This window comes from Prionailurus bengalensis, chromosome E3, assembly GCF_016509475.1.
Source record: "Prionailurus bengalensis isolate Pbe53 chromosome E3, Fcat_Pben_1.1_paternal_pri, whole genome shotgun sequence".
Classification (NCBI taxonomy): Eukaryota; Metazoa; Chordata; class Mammalia; order Carnivora; family Felidae; genus Prionailurus; species Prionailurus bengalensis.
Genome location: NC_057357.1, coordinates 4,025,465 through 4,045,100, shown reverse-complemented (window position 1 = coordinate 4,045,100; position 19,636 = coordinate 4,025,465). Strand labels below are relative to the sequence as shown.

The window sequence follows — 19,636 nt, the reverse complement described above, 5'->3', positions numbered from 1 at the left end:
TCTCTCCCCCTGAGAGCAGGAAAGAAGTCTCCCACGGGGAAGGTGCCTTCCCCACAGCAGGAGGAAGAGAGGCCCCCTTATCCCGGACGCGGGCAGTGTAGGGCCTAGATGGCCGCATGAATAAATCTTGTTACTTCTTCACTAATTTACTAGCCCAAGCCCAAACCCTGTGGTCTTGTCAATTCTTCACAAATTTATTGTTTCTTTGTCTCAAAGGCATTAAAAACTGCTGCTATGGTCACATTTGAGCCTCTGATCTTTGGGGCTCATACACATATAAAATTAAATTTTTCTCTGTTTCATCTGTCTTTTTAAAGAATTTTTTAATGTTTTATTTGATAATTTTGAGACAGACAGAGACAGAGCACAAGCAGGGGTGGGGTAGAGAGAGAGAGGGAGACATAGAATCCAAGGCAGGCTCCAGGCTCTAAGCTGTCCGCGCAGAGCCCGACGTGGGGCTTGAACTCAGACTGTGAGATCATGACCCGAGTCAAAGTCAGATGCTCAACTGACGGAGCCTCCCAGGGGCCCCTCCTGTTCATCTTCCTTATGTCAATTTAATTCTTGGACGTAGAGCCCAGAAGGGAAGAAGGGAGAAGTCTTCGCTCCTACACTATGAATAAAGAAAACAATTAGCCCCCACTTACTAGAGCCAGTGTATTTCAGGCACAGGACACGTGTCACATCACAGCAGTCAGTGTTACCCCTGGGGGCAGGGAGGGGGCACAGGAGCAGAGGACGGAGCTGGGCCTTCAGCATTAGAGCCACATTCTGCCCGGGAGGCCCTGCTGTTTCTCCTAGCTCCCTGCTCTAAAATGGTATAATTCTGGTGACTGGAAGAAAATGGAGACGAATGGAAAACAATCTGGTCACTCTACAGGTCACCTGCAAGGTGACTGTGACAATCTGGTCACCTGCAAGGTGACTGTGAGGGACCGGGGGAAACCGCAAGGTGTTCTGGACAGCGAGAGGCTGACCCCCGTGCCCGGGCAGGGGGGAGGTGATGCCAGCAGAGCGGAGAGGCAGAGACTTCCAGGGCCACAGCTCCTCCAGAGAGGAAGAGTTGTTTCAGAAAGCAGCCAGAAAAACGGGTTGTGTGCAAAAGCCCCGACGTGCCTGCGTCGGGAACGAGGTCAGGGCGGTGCCTCAAGTCCCTGGCAGCAGGGCCTGGGGTCAGAGCGGCCGCGAGGTCCGGGGGGAGCGCGACAACCCACCGGGAGCCGCCCTGGCCCGGCCGCAGGTCGGCAGGTGACACGAGGACCAGGACTCTCCGGATGTCACGTTCCACGGGCGGCGGTGGGCACCGCTGGCCGCACCGGTCAGGGGATGGGCACAGAGCTGGCTAAGCAGGGCAGATGCCAGAGGGACGCCGGGGGCTCTGTGCACACAAGACACTGTCTATTCCAGGGGTGCCGCGGCTTGAGTCCTGAGAGGCCCGGTCGGCTCCAGCCTGGCCTGGAGCGAAGAGCTTTTTCGGGAGGCGAGCCCAGGAAACACGGGGAGTGGACGGCAAGCACGAGGAGGCAGTCGCCTTGCGGGTCCCCAAGGCTCTGCCTAATGGGAGGCGTGGAGAGGGCTGCTGCGTGGTCCCCCCGACTCCCAGCGGTCACGGGCTGAGGGCTGCTGGAGGGCAAGTCCCCCCCAGAGGACCGGTCCCAGGGCAGAGGGTGCAGCCCGGCGGGGCCCCCGGCAGCTAAGGCCTGGGCAGCTGGCCCAGAGCAGCTGGAGAGCCTAGGCTCTGAGGGCCGACCACGCCCAAGGCATCTGCGACAAGGCGACCCTGCCGCCCAGAGGTCACTGATCTCAGGGACCGCTTCTGGCCACCATCCTTCTATGCATAGGGACTTGAAACAGAACTGATTTTTCTCCAAATGCAGGCTTTTTGTGTCTCCTCGCCACATCCCAAAAGCCTCATTTCTTTTTTTCCCTTCAGAAACTCAAGCTTTAGTGGCTGCGTAATATTCCCCCGTGTGGGCCGGCCGCTGGAGGCGCTACCGGGACTGACTGGGACGGGGGGTGTCCGTGGCGGGACTGCCCTGGGCTCCTCTGCCGCTGAAGCACGGAGGCGACGATGCCCCCCTTCCCACCGCCATGGCGACGACTCTGGCGCATCGCGTGCGAACCGCAAGGCACAGCGTTGCCACCCGTGTGCAACTGCAGGGCATGTGGGCTGGTCCGTCTGTCTGGGACCCAGCTCCTACGCGAGCCACTGGGGAAAACCCCCAGCCCGCGGGTCACGTCCGTCCTTTCCCGTTATTCGCCCTGAAACTGGGCTCATGCCCTCTCGTCCCCGTTCTGTGGCCTGGTGAACTGAAGACTGACACCTGTGTCTTAACGCTGAAGTGTCCTGAAAACGTCCTAGACTCAAGGGACACTAGAAGAGAGCCTTCTGTGCAGACACGGCGAGAGGAAGCGGCTGAGCATCCGTTCTTGCGTTTGCGGAGAATAACGAGCTAGTGCTGCGGGATGAGAGCTTTCGGTGGGAGAGGCTTGTTCTGTAATTACAGCTGCAGCGAGGTCAGAAACATCAGTGTGTTGAGTGTCACCGTGCAAGGGCAGAAGGCTGCGGTGGGTGTGACGAAAAGAACAGAGGAGCGGGATCAGTAGCAGGAGTGAAACGCGGCCCGAGCAAAGTCTGATTTTTAAAGTGCTGGGTGAAAAAGAATACAGGCATCCAGAGGGGCAAGGCCAAGTACCAGCCACACTGATCCAAGGCTAAGATGAAAACCGCAGCGTGAGAGACGCCTGGGCGGTCTCTGATTATGCCCAGAAGGCGGAGACAACAACGTGCATCTAGAAAATCACAATCAGAAGAGGGCGTGTGCCTCATGCTCCAGACAAGTTCTAGAAGCATCAGCTGCGCGGGACGCAAGAGGAGGTTCTAAGATGCTGCTGTCGCTGGGAGCCTCCTGGGGGATGTCAGCCGCCTCGCTCGGACGGGGTGTCTGCAGGCTGACACCCGGAGCCCCCTGCGGGACTTGCGTGTCACGTGGCTGGTGGTCACAGGCTTCCCGGGCAAGCGAAAGGGACCAGTCTGAGAGTCGCCTGCTCAGTGACACATCCCTGGGCCCTGGGAGGCACCCTGCCCAGAGGCCGCGTGGCTTGTTGGTTTTACGGCTTATCCGTGAGGGCTGGGGGCAGACAAATGCAGCCGTGGATCAAAACTATGTATTTGCAAACATGGATTATGCTCACTGGCGCTCCTCTCAGCAGAGCCCTCGCACACCCTTCTGTACTAAGCCGAAGGTAAATGTTAGGCCCTCGGTCAGCAGGTGGAGGTGGGGGAGGGCGCCGGGGTGCCTGGTGGGGGGGGGCAGACCCCGTGGGTTTAAAGAGCACACGCGTCACGTCGGCTTCATGGCATTTAAGGGAGCGCGGAGCAAGCGAGGGAGGGTGGCCGTGCCCAGGGTGGCTCTCGCCGCATCCCCCGAAGGCAGGCTCTAAATGCTAAAAGCTCTCCATGGTAAAATATTTACGCAAATAAGCAAGCGTTTTTCCCTGTAGGCGCCCGGTGGTGTTTCGTGCCGTTAATCTTTTTTGGAAATGCAAGAACACGTTTTGCTACAGATTACAAGAGCGCGGGCTGCCGAGGAGGCTCTGTAGTCGGAGGGCCGTGCCACCCGAGCGTGAGCATTGACTCAAGGTCTCTGGGAGCCAGGCCTGCAGAAAGCCGTTTCCCTTTCTCTCCCTTCAACACCAAGCCGGACCTTTAGGACCTGTTTTCTCATCTTCCCCACGGCACCTGCAAGTTGGTGCGCTAGCTGTAATGATATCCAGGTGACTGGTTGCCCAGACAACATTTGTTACCGTTCGGCTGAAGGCCATTCTGACGGAAGAGGCTCGAATGTGGTGTTTTTCTGCACGCAGGGGGGACCAGGCACCGCCTGGCCGTTCGTCCGCTTTGCCGCGGTTGGGATGCTCAAAGCATTTAAACACGACCCTCTCCTTACCTGGACTTTTGTGACCGTTAGTGAGCCCCAGGGCCTCGGGGGGTCACAATGCCGACTTCTGAATGTACTTTAGGAACACCGTATAGCCTGACTCCAACCTGCCTTTCCTGATTCTTCTCCCTGTCTTGTCAGCACGAGACCTCTGTTCCCCCCCCCCCCCCCAGGGCAGAGGAGAGCAATGATGCGCCTCCCGCTGGCGAGCACCAGGTAGATAGATGCTGGTGCTGGGGGACGGCTTGGGTGACTGGAAGACACCCTCTGGTCCAGGAGACATGATGAAATACCGAACAGCCACGCGTTCGAGCTGACATTCGTCGGGTGTTTACTACATGGCAGGTGCTGTCCTAAGTTCTTCACACACAACTCACTCAACGCTACGAGGGTGAGTGCTATTCCCATTTGAGGGATGGGGGCACTGAGGCACAGACAGGCTCAGGAACGTGTGCAAGCTTACCCACACTGCCACTCGGCCTGTCCGGAGCACAGTGCTTACAACACAGGGGAGAGTAAAGCAAGCAGCCCGTGATCCCCGAGTTTATGGCGCAGACCGCAGCCGGCTGGGGACGCAGGGGAGGGTGAGTCACGCCCACCTGGGGCTGTCTCAGAAGCTTCCTGAAAACAGTTGGCTGAGTCAGATCCCGAGAGACAGTGTTGGTGCGTGTTGCTGTTCGGCCTTTCCTCTCGCTGGGTCTTGCCCTCTGCGGCCTGAAGAGGCCGAGCCCCGTCAACCCTCCCACGTGTCCCGGTCCTGCCACCACGTCCCCGGTGGACGCGGGGACCAGGGAGCGCTTCCTGAGCACATTTCACAGGACACGCCTGCAAGTCCTGGTTGGGAGGAGTCCTGCCACTCGGAGTGAGGGACAGACGGAGAGACAGCAGCCCTGGGGAGGGCCAGGTGAACGCCGACCCCACGTGACAGCGGGGACCACGTGACAGCACCGGCTTCACCCACCACGGAAACGGCAGACGACTGACTGGAAGACGCCCACGTTTGCGGTCTGTGAACGTCCCTGTGCCCAAAGTTAAACGAGCAAGTGTGTGGCAGATAATATTGTCAACGATCGTGCTGGCTGGTATTTACTGGGTTAAGTTGTCTGACCCCGTGTCGTGGCACTAACACAGCAGGGCCAGGCCTCCGAGCCAGACCGGACTTCAGGGTCTGGGCTCTCGCTCGGCCATTTGGTACTTCGATGTGGCCCAAGTGTCAGGCACGGAAAAGCCAGTGAGGAGAGGGTTAATCCCCAAGAGAAAAATGGTCAAAGGGGGTGTTAGGGGCTGAATGGCAATCCCCCCAAATTCTTAGGTTACAGTTCTAACCCTGAGCACCTCCAACGTGACAACGTATTTGAGGACAGGGTCTTTATTTTATTTTATTTTTGAGGACAAGGTGTTTAAAGAGAGGATTAAGGTAAAATTAGGTCACTGGGGTGGGCCCTGGTCTGGAGTGACAGGTGCCTCTACAAGAAGGGGTCACGGGGACGACGAGGCGAGGACACCAGGAGGAGACGCCGTCTGCACGCCCAGGAGAGAGGCCCCAGGACCCGCTGGCCCTGCCCAATGCCTGGGTCTCTCGCTTCCAGCCCCCAGAATTGACAGAAAATAGATTTCTGTTGTTCTGTGGCTCTCGATGGGAGCCCCAGCAAACTAGTACAGAACATAAGCTGGGAATTCCCCAAAGGAATAAAAAAAAAAAAAAAAAAAAAAAACCCTGACGGCTAATAAACTGTGAAAATGACCCCCATATAAATTTTACATTTTAGCTATTAAACTGGCCAATATATAGAAACATTAATGTAGATGTTGGTGAGGGTGGAGTGACACGGGAGCCTGTGTGAGGGGCACTGACGAACGGTGCTTCTGGACGGAGAGTGTGAAGTACAGGTGAAGAACCTTAGAGATGTTCCAGCACCTTCTCCAGGTCATTCTGCTTCTGGCCTGTACCCTCGGAGACCATCGGAAATGCTGTGGAAATTGACCTCTAAAGACGTCACTTGCACCTATTGTTTACGACTGCTCAATTTGGGAGAAGGTCCGTGTTTTTAAAAGTTTCAATTGCAACATATCTGCACGTAAACGTTACGTCATCTGAATGAGCGTGTTCTCGCTGCGGACCCCCCAACGGTACTGGAGTATATAGTGTCTGCTTCCGGCAGTGTGGTCAACCTGATGTCCCGAAAAACCTTCCTGCGAGGACAAATTGATAAACATGACGTCAAGAAAAGAAAACCTTCTAAGTGCGTGGCTGAACCAGCAAGCGAGAAGGAGAAATTACAGAGATGGAAAAGGAAATGCTCAGACTCGCAAGGATGGGCACGCACATCTGGCGTTGAGGAAGCCATTGGGGAAACCCAACGTAAAACCACGACAAGGCACCATGTGAAGTCTTCCAGAATGGCAAAACATTTAGACTCTGAGGCTGTCGAGCGTTGGCACGGATGTGTATGGCAGTGGGGGTGCTGGTGGGGGTACAAATCGGTGTCACTACCTAGGAGAATGGTCTGGCGTCATGGGCGTCACCGTGCAGAGCTTGGAAGGTGCAAACTCTGTGGCCCAGAGAGGCCGTTCCCGGGGGGTGGCCCGGGGAACACTCCCGCGCACGCACCAGGAGGGGAGCACCAGGCACCCGTGTGTTGCAGACATGCTGGGGGCACTGTGACCGTCCCGGCCGGGGGATGGCCGGGCAAGATGCTGTGCGCGCACGTGGACAGCCAGTGTATTTGTGACGTGGGAAGAAGAGAGCAAGGTTGCAGAAAAACCTGTCATTGGAGTTTGTATGAAATCTAAAGACATGCAGAACTAGTATTAGATTTTTAGGCTTAACTTCAGCTCTGGGGAAATCACGTGGGAAACCACCGGGGAGATAAACACAAAATCCCAGAGGGGGCCTGGCGGGCTCACCATCTCACACTGGGCAGCAGGGATGCGTGTTAGTTTACTGCCGTCACGACGTAAACGTGCTAGAGAAAAGAGGTTCCTGTGTAAGCGTGAACTATTTCATAATAAAAATATCAGAACAGCGACCGGAGGAAACAAAGATACTCACATTGTTTCGGGGTGGTGGAATTGTGGGTGATTCTCATTTCTTCCTGTTCCTTTTTAAAATTTTTTTTTTTTTTAAAGTTTATAGGGAATGTGCCATTTTTGTTTTCAAGTTGTCCTTTTTTGTCATGAATATTTCAAGCATACAGAAAATACTGGAAATGCTATAGAGCGGACACTCATATATTCATCACACCAACTGAACACATATTGAGATTTTTGCTAAATTGGACTGTTTGTTTTCATATTAGACGGGAGATGAGGCAGAAAGAGTTGAAGCCGTCCGGCGGCCCTACTGGATGTTCTTCCTCAGCGTAACGCCCATCGCAGCTCAGGTTATGTTCCTGCCCACGTGTTCACACCTTCCTGTACGTGTGTACCCGTAAATGACGGAAAATAACGTTTACACAGTTTCTGAAGGTGCAGGAATGTTCTCAGGCTGCACATACCCTCCCGCGACTTTTTTCCCTGAACAAATGTTTCTGAGACTCACTTGTATTGACTTGGGTAATTTCGTTCATCATTTTAACTGCTACCGTGTTTTCTGCTGGGTGAATATCCCAAAATATACCTTTTTATGGTCTTATTGATGGACACTCGGGTGTCCGGTTCTTGGTTTCCCCTGTTATTCAAAGCGATATTCAAAGCCAGGAGTGTCCCCGACCGTTTCTCCTAGGGTCCCGGTGTGAGACGTCCTCCAGGGTTTAAGAGCTGACGGGCTCCTGGGAGGTAGGGCGCAGATGTGTTCACCTCGCCAAGACGTTCCCAGATTCTTCTCCAGAGAGGCTGTGCCGGTTCACATTCCAAACAATTGCACGTGAGTGTGTCTGCTTCCCCACATCTCTGCCTCGCCTGGGTGGTACCACACTTTCTATGGCTCTCCATGTGAATAATGTAAGATTCTATTCCGTCATGGTCTGAATTCCCCTTTTCCAAGTGCTCTTTCAATCAGAGGAACAGATGTTAGAGAGACCCTTAAAAATAAGTGACAAGAGTTTACTTTTGGACGGCAAGACTCATGCGATTGTGGTCGGTGCAGGAAGGCAGGGACGGGCGTGGAGAGAATGTGCAGGTACAGGTGACATCGAATGTGACGGTAAAGGCAGAGAAGGGGCAGGGGTCTTCCCTGGCAGAGGACCAGTAAGCACAGGGGGCTGGTGCTGGCGGACGCCAGAACCTCCCCAAAGAGGAGCCCGGATGAGCAGTTCAAAGCCACGGCTACAAAATCAGAGCGCGGGTCTGTCTGCACTAAGAGAGAAACACACATGAAACGCTTACTGGCCTCCCCTCCATCTCCCGTGGGGTCCTCCTGTCAGAATGATTCTTATCAGTCCACGATGGCTACAGTGGGCGCAGCTACGCGGGGCGCAGAATTAGCACCAGCCTTGGGACTGGAGCATGGGCGGAGGGCAGAGCCGAGGGGGGCTGCCAGGCCCAGGGCCGTGGGGCCTCCCTCCCCCAGCAGGCAGGGGAGGCTCTGCTTCTTGGAGACTCCGGGTACTGTGACAGGTCGGAATTCACACTTTGTGCTCCAGACATGTTTCCTGTCTCACAGCAGGCTCGGAAGAGGCAGCAGTCTGCGCCCTGTGTGGAGGGCTCCAGAAAGCCTCTGCCGTAGCCTATGCCCTGCACACCACCCTCCGCCCCAGGTCTGGAGCTCCAGGCGCAGGGCCCAACAGGTGTCTGAGATCCCGTCTCGTCCGGACAGGATCCGAAACACATACTTCAACAGGGGCTTCTTCGTCTGCTCATTGTGATTTGAGTAGCAAATACCTATAGTTCCCAAGGTCACCCAATTCAGAAATACCGTGCTCATAGCAAGACGCCCCATCTAGTGACTCCAGGCACCGCCCAAGGAAGAGTCAGACCGAGGAGGGCCACAGCCTTTGTGCAGGCGACTGAGGTACGCCCCAGGCCCCGTCTCCATGAAACAAGAACTCAATAAATATCTGCCTCTCCCTTTAGTTATTACCTAAAAGACAAATCTGATTATGTCACTTTGCTGCTCCCAAGTCCTTGGGTGACTCCCTACTGGCCTCAGCACACATGAAAAAAAAAAAAGTTTTTTAATGAAGCGAACCCTTCTTTGAACCAAATCTTAGAATCCTAATGTCAGAAGCAGGTAGACGTGGTGAATTTTGCCACCTGTCTGTAAGCTCAGGTTTCTGATCTGACCACCCAGCACACAAACTGACACATTTGGGGGTCTGCCCCACATTGGGATTAGTGACACACCCGATCAGAGGGCTGGCCCGGGTCTGGAGAACATACTGTGCCTTTTGATGCCTGATTTCACACATCAAGGCCTAGGAGCACCCCCTGCCTGGTGCAGCCGGCCATCCCCAGCAGTCCCCGGCCCGGCCCACATCTCCAGGCCTGGGTCTGTCTACACAACCAGAGGCACAAGACATTCCGTCTGGCTGAGTGGATGACCCTCTTCCCTTCCTCCAGGGCTCCGGAAGCCACTTCTTTGCAAGATCCAGTTCCAAAGCGGCCTTCCGTCCACCGAGAGCCCCTCGCCCCGGGAAGACGTGCTTTGGGGCATTTCTCGAATCTGTGTCCCATCACCTATCATGTTGCACTGCATTTGGGCCTCTCCCCGGTGCTGCCCTGGGCACCTCACATCTTGAGGACGGGCGTATCTTATTCAGTCCGTACTGCCCACCACGGACACGACGCCAGGCATACAGGAGGCCCTTAATTCGTCATGGTGAGAATGTGAATAAATAAAGGGACTGATGATTTTTTAAAAAATACAACTTGCTGCCTTGGGGGAACAAGGAAAAATTAAGGCTTTTCATCAATGTTATCAGAGTTGCCCCGCTAAAAGTTAAAAGCAAACAAATTTCCGGGGGACGAGGGCACACACAATTCACTCCGGAAACTTCTTCAAAGGATTAGGCGCAAGCCCTGCAGCAGGGGATGTCTCCTGGAACTTGGGAGCAAAGGCCAGGCCTCTGGCTCCCATGAAAAATGAGCCTGTTGTATCCCAAACACACATGGAAACAGCCTCGTGGCTTCGAAGCTGAAGGAAAGGCCAATCACACACGGTACCGTTGTGAACCGCGAACGAAAGGAAGAGGTTCTGGGTGAACAACGTGGAAATTCCCACCTGCAAGGAAACCTCAGTGCTCAGCTCACAGAGCAGCCGAGGGTCCCACGTTTCTCAGCGCGGAAAACGCGCGGCCACGGCGGGCAGGACTTTGTTTCTTCCCCCAACCTCTTTGATGTGTAAAAAAAATAGATGAAATCAATCCAACTGCTGTTTCCCTCCGAGCTACGACCTGGTACATCGCGGCCGCTCCCTCACCCAGGATGATGCCGTTGGGCTCCTCCGGCGGCTGCCACACGATCCGCACGGACGTGAGTCTCACTTCAGGAAACACGAGCCTCACGGGTGGGCCTGGGGCTGGAGGGAAGAAGGGAGACCGTGAGCCAGGTGCCGCTACGGTGCTACGTGGGTACGTGGCGAGGTTGCGCGCGACTCTGTGGGCCAGCACGGTGGCTCTGATCACGGATGGGACGCTCTGAGTCTACGACTGACTTTTGCAAACTAGCTCGCTCTGCGTGGCCCCCTAATGGTTCTGAGAAAACAGCTCATTTTGAATCCAGCTCATCTGCTTTCCAAGTTCCGGAAGAAGTGCTCACAAACCGTGCTAGGCGTCCCCTGAGCGTAAGACCTGCTCTCGGCAGGTCAAGCTGAGGGTCGAGGTTTTGCCAGTCTGGCCCGAATCCGGTCTGGGGCTCGACACCCGCTAGCAGGGGCTGGATAAACCAGGTGGCCTCAAGTCCCTCCCAACTGACAAAGTAACATGTTGACAAACACTGATTTTTCTCTTATGCACACCACCCCCTCCTGCACCGTCCTAGAAAACGAAGAGTTGAGGTGCACAAGCGCATATAATTCTTCGGTGCATCATGACTGTGGCGCCGTTTAGTAACAGGGTCATAGCCCGCGTAAGATACATTTACTTAAACGGAGAGGCGAGGAAGTGCGCGGCCTGTACCAGAACTTCTGGTTGGAACTTAACTGATTGATTCCCAGGTAAGAGGCCATGGGCACAGAACGATCGATACAACAGGATGATGTGTGTTACAGTCACGCGGGGCTGTGGGGTTCTGCCTCTGGCTATGAAGCTGAGAAGAGCATTTAAGATTTTAAACCTGTGTTCAAAAACTTTTTTTATTGTTTATTTTTGAGAGAGAAAGAGAGAGAGACAGTGGGGGAGGGGCAGAGAGAGAGGGGGACACAGAATCCGAACAGGCTCCAGGCTCCGAGCTGTCAGCACAGGGCCCGACGCGGGGCTCGAACTTACTAGCTGAGCCAAAGTCGGACGCTTCACTGAATGCGCTACCCAGGCGTCCCTAAACTTGTGTTTAAATAAACCTGTGTTTGGGAACACCTGGGCAGCTCAGTCGGTTAAGAATCCGACCCTTGGGGCGCCTGGGTGGCGCAGTCGGTTAAGCGTCCGACTTCAGCCAGGTCACGATCTCGCGGTCCGTGAGTTCGAGCCCCGCGTCAGGCTCTGGGCTGATGGCTCGGAGCCTGGAGCCTGTTTCCGATTCTGTGTCTCCCTCTCTCTCTGCCCCTCCCCCGTTCATGCTCTGTCTCTCTCTGTCCCAAAAAAATAAATAAAAACGTTGAAAAAAAAATTAAAAAAAAAAAAAAAAAAAAAGAATCCGACCCTTGATTTGGGCTCAGGTCATGATCTCACAGTTTGGGGGTTCGATCTCTGCATCGGGCTCTGTGCCAACAGCTCAGCCTGGAGCCTGCTTGGGATTCTCTCTCTGTCTCTCTCTGCCCCGCCCCAGCTTGTGCTTCCCCTCTCTCTCTCTCTCAAAATAAATAAGCTTAAAAAACATTCAAAAAAATGAACCTATGTTTGGCAAAATAAACGTAAGAAGGAGGCTAAGGGCTCACAGGCCAGGGCCAATTCATACATATGCAAATTCTGACGTCAGCCTTGGTGGCACGGACCCCCTGTGCTGTCCCCAAGGCAGGTCACATAGATCACACTGAAATGAGGGGGTAGAGGACATGCTTAAATTCCGACTCTGAGAGAAGGAGAATCATTCCCTGACTTCCAACCTATACTCTCGCAAGCAGCCCCTGTAACTGACCGAGTTGTGAGGCCCCTTTCACTTCTCGTCTCTGTGACTCGGGACGCCCTGGCTTCTCCTGTCACGCCCCAGCCCCCCAAGACTCCGCGTCCAGGATGGGATGAGCACGACACCGAGCCGAGCTCCTTCCTGTCGTCAGCTGAAGCCCGATGCCCGCCCTGTCCCCCTGCAGGACAGGAGGCCTCCGGCTCAGCAGCCCGAGTGCCGTGGGGGCTCATTGAATGACTTCAGCAGACACGTGGATGAAGACCTACAGCTGGTCCAATCCAATTCCGTGAGAAGCTTCTGATCCCTGAGGTGAGTTTTGGGCGGGGGGGGGGGGGGGGGGGGGACGAGATTGGTGTTTTCCCCCGGAACACCCTCCCCCGCCGAACATTTGCCACAGTCAGCTTAACAATAAAAATGTAAAAGAGATAACCTTTAAGTGTTTGACATCTGCAAAGTGGAAAACCATATTTACTGATGATTTAGACTTCCATAAAAACAGAGCCGTCAAGAAGCGCGTGCTGTTCCCGCCTGGAGGCAGGCGTGCCGCCCCCCCACCCCGGAGCCTGGGAAGAGCTCTACCCAGAAACTTCTGACAGCCTCTTGGCACGCCACGCAGGGTCTCCTGGAGCTGGGGGCGCCGCGAGGGCGGGGGCGCCCAGGTTGGGCTCGGAGTCCTTCACCAGATTTGTGCACACAGCCCCGGGAGAAGCGGCCGCGGGTTTTACGGCCCCAGCCCACCCGGCCTTTACTGCACTGCCTGCTGCCAAGTTACGGCTGAAATTCGCACAGCTTCATAATTAGGCTGTAAAAATTCACTCCGGGCTGAAATTGGCCATATAAACAGTGACTGAAAACCAATTCTGTTTTGTTTTTCTCAACTGAAAAAAAGGCAAGGAGAAAAAAAAAAGGGGGGGATCTGAAAATTAAGTACAAATGACAAGCATCCAAACTGTTCGGGCCGTGGGAGCACCCGGCGACCGTACCGTCATCCTTGGTCCGCTCCAGGAGGAGGGGAGAGCTGGGGACTCCGTTCCCGATGCGGGTGAACGCCAGCACCTGGAGCTCGTACAGCACAAACTTCCGGAGACCCGTCAGCAGCGCCGACTGCGTGTGGTTCCCGCGCACGACGTGGCTGCGGGGCTCGGGATCCAGCTCTTTGGCCCGGAACAGGATCTGGAGCATCAGCACACAAGTGCACGGTCATGAGAGCGCGTGGTGCCAAGAAGGGGTCTCAGGGGCACCGGGGCTCCCAACCCCAAGGCAAGGACCAGGCGACCGTTGCCTCCCCTAGGACGGCCGCGTTTTGGCTTGTGGACCCAGTTTCCACGTGCGGTGTTCCGTGGGGGCGAGCCGCCCGAGACGCGCTTTGTGAGATCTGGGGCACATGGCGGGAGCCACAGCAGCCACAGCCACTGAAACGAGGACTCGGTCACGAACACAGAGACGTTCTGCTTCCTCCAGGAGCCTGCACCCCACTCCGTGTCCCAGCTTATTGGGAAACTGGGCTCTTGCCTCAGGAGAGTCGCTGCAGTCTGCCTGAACCCCAGGCCGCAGCTCCCCGGGGCTAGGTACTGCTGCCCCCACACAGACTCAGCACCTCGGGACGCTGCCCTCCACGGCCCCCGCCTGCTCCTGCCCATTTCCTAAGTCCTTCCTCAGAGCTCACCCTTCTGGAACTGGCCCCTCAGTGATCGGAAAGCCACAGAAGATGGGAATCTCCAGGGAGCAGAGTGACTAGAGGACAGCAAGCTCTTTTCTCCAGGACCCAGGTATGTGGTGTGGAGCGTGGCTCACTGGACCCACTCCAGGGGACCATCACATCCCATGGGGCCTGAGGGAGCAATCAGAGCTCCCTGGAAGGGAGACGCGGGAACAGGTGGGGAAAGACAGAGACTAGGGATTGAAATCACAGGACACCCGCAGGCGACAGGCAGAAGTCTGCAGCTGGCCACGTCTGGGAGAATTCATCCTGCTGCCTGGAGGAGGTGACGGAACAGAACACAAGCGGCTGTGAGACTACACCCAGCAACGGCTCCCAGAGAGGCTGGAAGGTGGTCAGCCCCTCGCCCCGACGCCACTGCCTGGACTTCCCGGGGTACTGGTGTGCAGGCATGCGTGCACGTAGCTAAGGACAGGGACCTGACACGCACACCCTAGAAAACACTGGCTTCCGTCCCATACCTAACCTCAGAGGCAGCTACGATGACGACTCCCATTTCACAAGCCTGGAAGCAGAGGTTCAAGGCTAAGTAGGTGGCTACTGTGTGTGCCTTGCTTTAGTCTATGGTAAGAGGTCACGGCCACACCGAATCCCCAGAGGGTTTAGATAAGTTTAGATAAGACGCCAGACAGGAATATCACAAAACGGCAGGTGCAGTCGGTCTGGAAGAAAACACAAGCTCCCTGGTTTAGGGGAGTGGCATGCAGTCCCATTACAACTTACGCGAGGACGGTCACCTGAACGCGTACCTTGTAGCCCAGGATGAGCCCGTTCTGGTCCTGTTCTGGTACCGAAGCCCATGTCAGTAAAATCTGGGTCGAGCTCACAGCCTCCGCGGACACATTTTCAGGTGCGGCTGAAGGAACTGCCGGGGATGAGTTAAATAGGTTGGTACCGAAAATCTAAAGGCTTCTATAAATAAAGGCCCAACTTTTACCCAAACAATCAAGTTGTCCTTGAAAGAGCAATGAATTCTGAGCCTTTTGGAGTGATCAGATTAAGCCTGCAGAGATATAACAGAAATGTAAATCTCTTTAATATTAGCAACAAATTCCACAGATCCGGGGTATTTAGATGCTCAATTTTACCCGAATCCGCCCAGCAAGACAATATGCTTGGGCTGTTTTCATATTAACTTGTGGGAGCTACAGGCTTTTCTCTCCAGGGGGAAATCCTCACTTCCAGACCCCGGTTCAGGGATACCTCTAAATGTGGTATTTTGTGAGGGCGGCAGGGGTGCTGGAGAGAGCAGGTGACGTTACCATGCACATGACAGGGAGGGGAGGGAAGATCGCCCATGTGCTCAGTGCACATCCTGTGCTATGGGGTCTTCGGATCCACACTCACATCTAGGAGCCGCACGAATCCAGTGAGGCAGGGGTGAGCAGCCCCGTGCTGCAGGTGGGCAAACCAGGGCTGGAGAGCATGCCATCCAGTCGGTTAGGTGAGTGCTTTTTATACAAAGGGATGGGCCTCCGGAGGCAAGCTGTGCAAATCTTACCCGTGCACCTGCAGGATAAAGTTTGACTCTCTCCTGTTTACGGATGTCACCGAACTAATTCTATTTATTTATTAATATTTTAGAGAGGGAGGGAGAGCGTGCTTGTGTGAGCAGGGCAGGGGTGGGGAGGGAGACAGACAGACAGAAGGTGAGAGAGAGAAAGAATCCCAAGCAGTCTCACATACAGCCCAACACGGAGCTCGATCCCATGACTGTGGGAACGTGAGCCAAGCAGAAATCGAGAGTTGGACGCTTCACCGACCGAACCACCCAGGCCCCCATCACTGGGAGCCCCATCACTGAACTAATTTTGTCCTATATGTTTCCAGTGGTTCAGAAAGAATGTGTATTGAGACAACCATCAAACTTTAAAAGGCGAGTCTTTATTTTCTAGATAATCTCTCGGCTTTGATAATTTTCTCGTGAACCCATTTAAACTGTATTCAGATGGAAAAGGCAGGTCTAGCGTCCCCCAGCAAGGTCATGGCAGCATTCAGGATCACGGTGTCACCGGATCCACATCCCACCAGGATCCAATCCGCCGTTTAGTCACAAAGTATCTGAGTATCTTAAAGTTGGTAAAAATAAACCAGTAACTAATCTTACCCTTTCTCTATTTTGAGGCAGCTTCAACTCCCTTTCCAATCTGCCATCTTGAGTTTGGGGACAGTCCTAGAAATTCCTTTTCATTCAAAACAATCCCGATTACAATGCTTCTTTTCTCCTTCATTTGCTCCCTCTCCTCCACAGGATTTCTCACTGCTCAGTCTTGATTTTTAGGGCCTCATTTATCCTTATAATATATCATAATAAATCATAAGATGTCATGAAACCAGTCAGATCGTACTTCAAAATCGGAAATGTCATTTAAATGTGGTTCAAAATGTTCCGCTCCGTGCTTCCCACACCGGCTCTCAGTATGCCTGTGGCCACACCATATGTAAGTGCCCACGTGTGGCCACCCTCACGAGGCACAGTCTGAAGTTTATTCTCCCCCTCAGCTCCCTCCGCTCCCTCCCTGCTCATCAGGTGCACTCCACCACTGGGCTTTGCGACCCATACCCCCCTCCTACCCACCCTCGAGGGCTAAGCGGTGCCTGGCAGGGTCTGTTCTTGGAAGGGGTGGATTTCTCTGTTGGGAGGGCACGTGTTCAAATTCAGCAGGACCAGGGAAGGCAAGACATCAAAATGCTGCAACAGGAACTGGGGGGCGGGGGGCTGCCTGTCAGAGGTGAGGGGCTGCCTCCGGCAGGAGGTTCTGGAAGTACCATGCAGAGGTGGAGGTGCCAAGCTCCAAAGATCCAGCAACACTGGAAGAGAATGTGCAGGTCGGGAGGGCCAATATGCGAGCACTGGTACTCTTGCGGGGAGGGATCGGCCTAAGAGGGGCTCTGAGGACCCCACTCTTCCACCATGAAGAGTGTCTGAGGTCTGGGGGTGCCTGGGTGGCTTAGTCAGTTAAGCATCCGACTGTGGCTCAGGTCACGATATCATGACTCATGGGTTCGAGCCCCGTGTCAGGCTCTGTGCTGACAGCTCAGAACCCGGAACCTGCTTCGGATTCTCTGCCTCCCTCCCTCCCTCTGTCTCTCTGCCCCTCCCCTGCTCACTCTCTCTCTCCCTCAAAAAAATAAAATAAACGTTAAAAAAATTTTAAAAAGTGTCTGAAATCTGAATCATCACATCTTGAAATGAAGATCAAAAACCCTATTATTCAATTTGTGATGAAGGCACCTTCCGAACCCAAACTCTTCTAACTGAACAAACATCCCATTAAAAACTAAAAAATAATTTTCTGTAAGCCAGAACCCTCAAAAGAAGAATGTGGTAGCATAAAGCAACGCTTAGGTTGCGAGAACAATTCTTACTCTAGATCAAAAACTTTCTCAACAAGTGAACCACAAACGTGGCAATACCAAAACGGATCCGGTTGGTGCCGGGGGCTGCTTGTGCTTCTCCGTGATACGTACACACATGTGTTGTTGTTTTTTTGCCAACCAAGACAAAACACAAATCTGTTATGCCTTTTTTGTTTTGATACAAAATCTGTAGCCCGGTATCACCTGAAACATAGAAATCCCTACAAAAATAAACAACATCGCTCAAGAAAGTCTACTCAGAGTTACCGGGTAGGAGGTGACACAGATGGTCTGAAGAGGACAGAGCGAGAGGAAAACATCTGGAGTGAGTTTACGCAGATGCTGACAGCGTCAGCATTCTCCTCACTATCCTGAAGGTAGCTTTGCAGCAGCTGAACAGATTTCTACAAAAATATAGTCTCACTTCAGCAATTTTGACGTTGGTTCACTTCGTTTTTTTGAGAGTGTTCTTTGGAAATGTAACAAAACAATATTATTTTCCATTTTTATTACAATTCATTCATCTTCACGTATCATTTGTACTTTTCTGAACAGAATCCTTGAAAAGTAATTTAGCTGAGTGTAAAACTTGAGGTTAAGTTACTTTCTCTTAGCTCCTTCAGGATTGTTATGATTCCATGATTCCACCGCCTTCTGGCCTCCACTGTCCTTGAGAAGTTGGCTTCAAATCGTCTTGCCTTCTGCAGGTAAGATGCCTTCACTCCAAACAGTTTTAAGATTTTCCCTTTGGCTTTCAGGCTTTACACTTGCAGCATAATGCATTTTGGTGTGGACATATTTTATTCTGCTCAGGAGGCGTATTTCTTCAGTCTGATAAAATATCAATTCTGAACCTTCTCAGCCGTTATCTCCACATATTTCCTCACTCTCTTCTCCTCCCTCCTTCCCCTCTGAGACTTATTAGATATGTCAGACACTGTCATTTTATTCTTTATGCCTTTTAACCTATCATGTTTTCAACCTCTGTGTCTCTGTGCTGTATTTTATTTACTCGTTAGAGTTACAGTTATAGATTACTCATATCTAGCTTTCAGTTTGAGAATTCTCTCTTTAGCAGTGTCTAAACTGCTTTTCACCTCAATTGTAGTGTTTCGTTTTCAGTGGCTGTGTCCTTTTTTTTTTTCTTAAAAAGTGCTTTCAAAATGGCATTTTATCTTTAAAGTTTCAATGCTTTCTTTTCACAGTTTAAGACTTTAATATTTATTCCACCTTTATTGAGATATAAGTGATACACAACATTGCATAAGACTAATGGGTGAAACATGTCAATTTGTGATATTTATTGCAGAGAGATTACCACCATAACATTAGCTAACACCTCCTTCGGTCAAATAACTATTGTTCCTTTTTGGTGGTGAGAACATTTAAGATATATTCTCTTAGCAACTTTGTTTTTTGTTTTACAAAAATTTTTTAATGTTGGTTTATTTTTGAGAGAGAGAAAGAGTGCAAGTGGGGGAGGGACAAGAGAGGGGGACAGAGGATCTGAAACAGGCTCTGCACGGGCAGCAACAAGCACCCAATGCGGAGCTCGAACCCACAAGCTAGGCATGACCTGAGCCAAAGTTGGATGCTCAACCAACTGAGCCACCCGGGCACACCTCTTAGCAACTTTAAAGTAGTATTATTAACTATAATCACTATGCTGTATATAAGATCGCTTAGAATTTATTCATCTTGCAACTGTAAGCCTTCAATAATTTTAAACATACTTATTACATATTCTCTTTCATACTAGTATGTACTTTAAAGTAATCAGGTCCTGTTTCCTTCCTTCCTTCCTTCCTTCCTCCCTCCTTCCTGCCTTCCCTTCCTCCCTTCCTTCCTCCCTCCTTACTTTCCTCCCTCCATCCCTCCCTCCTCCCTTCCTTCCTTCCCTCCCTTCTTTCCTCTCCTCCCTCCTCCCTTCCCTCCCTCCTTCCCTTCCTTCCCTCCCTTCCTCCCTCCCTCCTTCCTTTCATCCCTCCTCCCTCCCTTCCTTCCTCCTCTCCTTCCCTTCCTTCCCTCCCTTCCTTCCTCCCTCCTTCCTTCCTTCCTTCCTTCCCTCCCTCCCTTCCTCCCTCCTTCCTTTCCTCCCTTCCCTCCCTCCTTCCCTTCCTTCCTTCCTTCCTTCCCTCCCTCCCTTCCTCCCTCCCTTCCTTCCTCCCTCCTTCCTTTCCTCCCTCCTCCCTCCCTTCCTTCCCTCCCTCCTTCCCTCCCTCCCTCCTTTCCTTCCTTCCTTCCTTCCTTCCTTCCTTCCTTCTTTCCTTCCTTCCTCCCTCCCTCCCTCCCTCCCTCCCTCCCTTACTAAAAAGGATCTCATTATTACACATGACAGAGTATTCCCTTGTGTGTTTGGCAAAAATTGTGAATTCATCTTTTTCATCTTTTAAAAGTTGTTTTTTATCTGGGACAATTTGGCTGTGACAGTATCTCTCCATAGACGTTTCCTTCTTTG

The 19,636-nt window shown here is 52.9% G+C and overlaps 1 protein-coding gene across 1 annotated transcript in view; it reads right to left on the bottom strand.

Annotated features, from left to right (window-relative positions):
• The window catches only part of SDK1 (sidekick cell adhesion molecule 1), an 883,215-nt gene that overhangs the window by 89,238 nt on the left and 774,341 nt on the right, over positions 1–19,636 (bottom strand). The window contains exons 26-28 of the mRNA XM_043561368.1: positions 14,568–14,683; positions 13,082–13,271; positions 10,300–10,398 (exon numbers count right to left, since the gene is read on the bottom strand). Of these exons, the coding sequence (XP_043417303.1) occupies positions 10,300–10,398; positions 13,082–13,271; positions 14,568–14,683 (405 nt within the window). The remainder of the gene's footprint in view (positions 1–10,299; positions 10,399–13,081; positions 13,272–14,567; positions 14,684–19,636) is intronic.